The 6,701-nt window shown below is 34.8% G+C and overlaps 2 protein-coding genes across 2 annotated transcripts; both read right to left on the bottom strand.

Moving 5' to 3' along the window:
- Positions 1–686: 686 nt before the first annotated feature.
- Positions 687–3,305, bottom strand: LOC139872539 (pentatricopeptide repeat-containing protein At5g55740, chloroplastic). The gene has a single exon (XM_071860429.1). It carries the CDS (start codon positions 3,303–3,305, stop codon positions 813–815), a length of 2,493 nt encoding a protein of 830 aa, XP_071716530.1. The 3' UTR covers positions 687–812.
- Positions 3,306–4,028: 723 nt separating this feature from the next.
- On the bottom strand, positions 4,029–5,358 carry LOC139871443 (uncharacterized). The gene has a single exon (XM_071859157.1). It carries the CDS (start codon positions 5,356–5,358, stop codon positions 4,159–4,161), a length of 1,200 nt encoding a protein of 399 aa, XP_071715258.1. The 3' UTR covers positions 4,029–4,158.
- Between the last annotated feature and the right edge of the window lie 1,343 nt (positions 5,359–6,701).

Here is a 6,701-nt window from a genome sequence, read left to right as displayed (position 1 = left end):
TTGGAGTCATTCATGACATATTTCAAAAGACGTTGCATTCGAGTCGTTGAGTTCATCAAGATTATTATTAAATCAATTATAGTTAGATATATTATAAAATGGTATGTATGCCGTCAACTTTCAATGTAATGAAAGATTGTCTTTTCAAAAACGAATGCAATGCTTGTAAAATGTATCATATAGAGGTCAAGTACCTCGCGATGTAATCAACTGTTGTGAATCGTTTATAATCAATATGGACTTCGTCCGGATGGATTAGGACGGGTCCTTTCAGTTACAACGATAATCGTTACATATATGTCTTGTTTCGAAATCATTAAGTTAGTAGTCTTGTTTTTACATATGTAGTTCATTGTTAATATACTTAATGATATGTTTACTTATCATAATAGTATGTTAACTATATATATATATATATATATATATATATATATATATATATATATATATATATATATATATATATATATATATATATATATATATATATCCATATATATGACATCATATAGTTTTTACAAGTTTTAACATTCTTGAATGACCGGTCAACTTGGGTGGTCAATTGTCTAGATGAAACTCATTTCAAATAATCAAGTCTTAACAAGTTTGATTGCTTAACATGTTGGAAACACTTAATCATATAAATATCAATTTAATTTAATATATATAAACATGGAAAAGTTCGGGTCGCTACATCCATAACCAGTATCAACAACTTTTTATTCATATCTTTTACATTGAAAAAAATACCAGTACAAAATTCTTTTATGTGTATGCACATGAAACTACCTCATTTTCCTTAACATCATCACTCAAAGATTAGAATCTGCTTGCATTTCCATTCTCAATAAAGCCAAGGTTGAGTAAATTTCATCACTTTGTGATTTTGATCTATCATTAGCAACAAAAACATGATGTTTTGTTCCTACTTGAACCCAACTACACCCTGGATTTTTCCTAATCCCCTTTTCTTTCATAAATCTTCTCAGATCAAACACTTCATCCCACATTCCATTCGCAGCATAGGCATTCGATAAAGCTACAAAATTTCCAGAATTACTAGGCTCTAATTTAGCTAAATTTTCAGTCAAATACTCTGCAAGATCTAACTCATTATGGTATTTACAACAATCAAGTAAAGATCCTAACATATACGAATCGGGCTCAAAAGGCATACTTTTAACAAGCCGAAAAGCTTCAAGATTTCCACATTTAGATAAAAGACTCACCACACAACCGTAATGTTCCAAACTTGGCGTCACGTTATGCTTCACAATCATATCTACAAAAATTTCCAAACCTTCGATTATAAATCCACAGTGTCTGCATAACGACAAAATACTAGTAAACGTTATGCTATCCGGCTCTAAACCTTCATCTTTTAATCGCTTAAAAATCTCCAAAGCCTCTAAATAACAACCATGTAACGCATAACCAGAAATCATAGCGTTATACAACGCTAATTCTTTGATCATAAATATATCAAATACCATTCTAGCTTGATTTATATTCCCACATTTGGCATACATATCCACTATAGAAGTTACCATTACAACATTCATATGCATTTCATGCCTTAAAACATACGCGTGTACAGCTCTTCCAAGTTGCAAACTTGCACTGTTTTTACAAGCCGAAAGCACGCACACTATGCATACAATATTCGGTTTGATCCCTTTTTGTTGCATTTCTTGAAATATACCAATTGCTTCATCAACCAAACCATTTTGAACCAAACCCGTTATTAAAATAGCGTGCGTAATTAAATTTGCCTCGATCCCGTTACGTTCCATTTCATAAAACGAAACCATGGCTTCTTTAACTTGCCCGTTTCTCAAAAACGCAAGAATTACTGAATTCCAGGATACAACATTTGGTGACACACCTTCTAACTGCATTTCATAGAATAATTTTAGGGTTTCGCCGCTTGACCCGAGTTCAGCGTAAGCAGCCAATAATGTATTCCACAACACAAGATCTTTTACTTGTAATGACGAAAATACCCTTCTCGCCTCGTGAATTTTATTACATTTAGCATACATATCAATAATGCAGCTTGCAACTGTTACATCAGACATTAGATCGTTTCTAACGCAATGACAGTGTGCCACTTTTCCTATTTTCAAATTTTGGATATCGCCTGCTATAGTTATGATCGATGTCAATGTAACAGAATCAAATTTTAAGCCTTCTGATAACATTTTTCTACATAAATTTATCATTTTATCGATCTGTTTATACTGTACATAACATGAAACCATTAAATTCCAAGCTACAACATCTTTCTTTTTCATATTACTAAATACTTTTTCAGCATCTTTGATCAAACCAGTCTTTGAATATAGATTAATCAATGATGTACCTACAATGCTACCTAGATCTAACCCGTTTAAAATAGCAATCGAATGACCTTGTTTACCTTCATCAATAGCATAAAGATTAGCTGAAGCCGAAAGAAAGCTCACCAAACTAACAACACTTGGTTGAATCCCTTCGATTATCATATCACGAAAAACACGAATTGCTTCTTCGTACATTCCATTTTGAGCATAACTTACCATCATCGAATTCCATGTAACTACATTTCTTTCAACCATATCATCGAAAACTTTTCGCGCACTTATCAAATCACCACATTTGCCATACATATCTACAAGACTACTACCCACAAAAACACAATCTTTAAACCCCATTTTCAACACATAACCATGGACCCCTTTCCCAAACCCAATATACAAAAGACCACCACAAGCTTTTAACACAATTGGAACAATAAAGTTATCACCTTTAAACCCATTTTCAATCATTTCACAAAACCCTAACAACCCATTTTCAAATAGCCCCATTCTACAATAAATTCCAATAACTGCAGCCCAAGAAAACACATTTTTCTCAACTTTATTAAACAAACTTAAAGCTGCATCAAAAAGATCACATTTTGCATAAAAAACAACTAATTTGGTTTCAATATACTCATTCTTAACTAAAGTCTCACCCTTTTTGATAATTCTTGAATGAATTTGTTGACCTAAAGAAAGATTTCTTTCATAAACACAACCTTGAAGCAAATCACTGTAAACATCTGGTCCAATATTGAAACTTTGTGAGTCTAATTCAAGAAGAATGTTGACAGCTTCTTGTAATTTTCCATCTTTACAGAAAGATGAAATGTGTTTGAAGTAATTGTTGTACAGAATTTGATGGTGTTTTTGGGGTTTTAGTATTAATTGGGTTTGTGAAGTGGGGGATTTTGAGATGAGAGGAGAGTGATTTATTGGAATTACATGACATTGAAGTGAAGACATGATTGTGTATGAAGAAAGAATTGATAAAATTAAATTAAATGAGTGGATAAATTAGAGCTCCATATAGTCCACTGAAACTGGAAACTGTTTCTTTTTTTCATTGTCAATTATGGTTGAAAGTCAAGGCTATTGAAACCGGCTACAATTTTTTATTTTCTAAAATAAATAAAAAAACGGAATACTTGTTTTACATTAAAAAAAGAATTTTGGTAAGGTTAGGATCGTCGTTGATGTGCTCTAATATACTACCTCCGTCCCACCACAAGTATCTACATTTCCATTTTAGGATGTCCCATATCAAGTGTTAACTTTGTGTTTCAACCAATAAGAAGAGGTTATTCTGGAGAGAGAAGATTTCTAATTGGTGGAGAATGAAGTTAGTGGGATTTTCTAAAACTGTGTGCAAAAAGTAAGTGGACACTTGTAGTAAGACGAAGGGAGTATTGTATTAGACGGCTACATAATGACTTAAAGCGACAATATAATTATTACTCTTTATTATTTATTTTTTCAAATATATTCAGCCGAATTTACCTTAAATATACGTACGACATTAATTAAATTTATAATGCCGGGGCTATTTCATGTCTTATTCATCTATGACGTAGCTAATAACTTTAGGGCTATTTGACTATGTCATGACTAGCTCAGTTCCATCAAACTTCACTTGCAAGTGTTGCAACTTAAATTTAACTTATTCGAGTTATACAATTTTTGGGCAACTGAACAAGCTTTTTAGCTTATTTCATGTCGTCGATCACAATTTTATACAAAAAGTAAAATAAAAAAAAAAAAAAAAATTATACAAAATACACAAAAGGTAGACCAACCCAACTCAACCCAATGGTTTGATCTAAGTCATTGTAAGCCCAGAGGAAAAGGTGACACCAGCCATGTTTGAGCCATCCATCTTAAATTCAGGAATGGGTATCCAAGCCCATATTGACTTTTCAAAATCAAAACTTAACCAAATAATATCCCAAACACCATCAAAATTTGACATCAAAATGGCCCTAATTGTCCCTTCTCTTTTCTCCAAACATCCCATCATAACCGCATATGGTTTCTTAAATTCATCAATCAACTCATTTTGTACCTTTGAAATAATGGCCCATTGCCTTCCACTTGGGCTCAACCCCCATAACTCAACCCCTTTTACAACCCGAATCCCTCGGTTCGCATCCTCTACACTTTCGGGCCCTGATCGAACGATCATCATATGTCCATCACCGTATACATGTAACCGATTGATCACGCTTCCCCAACTGAATCCAACGGCTAATTCGCCATCCTCAAGAACTCCCGAAAATACGGGTCGTACAACCATGGGCTCATTGGTCACATTATCAACCGAAATAACAACACTTCTCCTTGCCCCGTTTGACGCGCTTAAAAGTGTCCGATTTTCGTCTTTGCCATTGATACACGATTGATTTACGACGTTTTCCCTTGCTATCGTTGTCTTCCACTTATTCGTTCTAGAATCATACTCGAACAAAGTCGGATTATGATCAACCATCTCGGCAAACAAAAACCGAAATTGACCCGAATCAAACGGGCCCGCTAACAATTTAATACCCGACCGCCTCCATGATGATGTGCCACGTGGGCCCAATGGGCTATGAGGGATTTTTTTAACAACTCTAGTCATAAAATTAACCGAAATAACTTCCCGGCTACAATTCAAAGCAAAAAGGAAAAAATTACCCGAAGCGGTTAAAAAGTAAAGATCTTCACCGGGTGGAGTAACCGGTTTTAATATATCTCCGATCACCACTTTGAACCATCGTTCCGATGATCGGGTGTAACCGTGAACCACCACGGGATCACGGTGCCACCGTTTCTTGTATACAAACAACCAAGTGGATGACTTAATTTGGTGATTATAATCACGGGTAAAATCTTGGTCAGAGATAACGGACGTTATGAATTTGTTAACGGATTTTAAGTTGAAAATATCGGGTAAAGCTAGCCGGATAATTATGTAATGGATGAGCTCCGATGGAAGGAGAGTGAAACCAACGACGGTGGTTGAATTCCGGCGAGTTTCCATGTAAAGTTTGATCCGCAAAGTTGTATAGTGTGTTATATGTAGCAATGATATAGCATTAATATATTTGTTGGATGGATGAAGTGTGGGTCATACAAATACAAATTTATTAAAGAATTGAAAGTAAAAAAAATATGGGTTGAAACTTGAAAGTGACTTGGTGTAAAAGACAGATGACTAGTTTCTATTTTGGTACTCGTATTTAGAAGTATTTACATTTTATTGACAAAATATTTTTTCATTTGAAAAGCTATAATATTAAAAACCAAAGGCTCCAATTGGCAAGAAACACAACCAAAGCGCGCAAGGAGCGAGCTAAACAAATAAAACGAAGAAAAAAAGAAATACAACACCAAACTCCAAACAAAGAACCAAGAACAACAATCAAACTCCAATCAATACAAAACAACTTAAGACGACATCAAACGGGGATTTGAACTCCAAGCTCAAAACTCTTTTTCGATCTTGACTCTCCTATTCGAAATCAACAAATGAGATAAAGCCTTTGTACCGCCAAATATATCTAAAAATGGCATTTCTATTTTCCAAGGGAGCATGAACAAGATTATTTTTCCATTTCCAAATTTGCCACAAAAGAATGAGACAGGTTGCCAAGCAAACCAAGTTCATGTCTGACGACCCAAGATCAAAACAAGGCGCAAAAATGATATTTTTCACCCCATTTGGAATGGCTGTCGATATCGCCCACCAGCTCATTAAATTTCGCCAGAACGGAGTGATACAAATACATTTGGTGAATAAATGATCAATTCCTTCGCCCACACATCCACAAAAAGGGCAACTTAACGACACCATATTAACACTTTTAGTTGCTAAATAGAACGAGTCGGATTTAATTCAAGAGTAGCCTCCATATTTATTTTTTTTTTGAAAGGCAAAGCATAATAAATATAAAATCAAAGGACGAAAGATTACAATACTAGGCGCCAATCAATAGGTAGATCGGCCCAAAACGAAAGCAAAGTTACCCGTGTGCAGAGAGAGCACCCGAGCAACACTATTACAAACTTAAAAATACAAAAGGATTAACAAGCCAAGTATTCCAATCGATGTTCTTCCCTTTAAGTCGATTCGAGATCCATTCGAAAGCTTTTACTTGGATTTCATTCACTAAGACCGGAGCACACCACAACTCGTTACGAAAGACTTTCATGTTTCGATTCTTCCACAAGTAATATGCACAAACCCAAACCACACCTTGCCAAATTTTCTTTCCCGTCGGTGTTGTAGCTTGTGAGAGATTACCTTCAAGGATATCAACACTCGAAAATGAGCAAGGTCCCAAATTCCACCAATTGTAGATACGAGTCCAAACTTCCAACGCG

This window comes from Rutidosis leptorrhynchoides, chromosome 10 (assembly GCF_046630445.1).
Source record: "Rutidosis leptorrhynchoides isolate AG116_Rl617_1_P2 chromosome 10, CSIRO_AGI_Rlap_v1, whole genome shotgun sequence".
In the NCBI taxonomy this organism is placed as follows: domain Eukaryota; kingdom Viridiplantae; phylum Streptophyta; class Magnoliopsida; order Asterales; family Asteraceae; genus Rutidosis; species Rutidosis leptorrhynchoides.
The sequence above is the reverse complement of the archived record's forward strand: the minus strand, read 5'-3'. Positions and strand labels throughout refer to the sequence as shown.

What these genes read in the sequence shown, in the direction of transcription:
- LOC139872539 (XM_071860429.1), bottom strand. Translation starts at nt 3,305, where the DNA reads ATGTCTTCACTTCAATGTCATGTAATTCCAATAAATCACTCTCCTCTC.
- LOC139871443 (XM_071859157.1), bottom strand. Translation starts at nt 5,358, where the DNA reads ATGGAAACTCGCCGGAATTCAACCACCGTCGTTGGTTTCACTCTCCTT.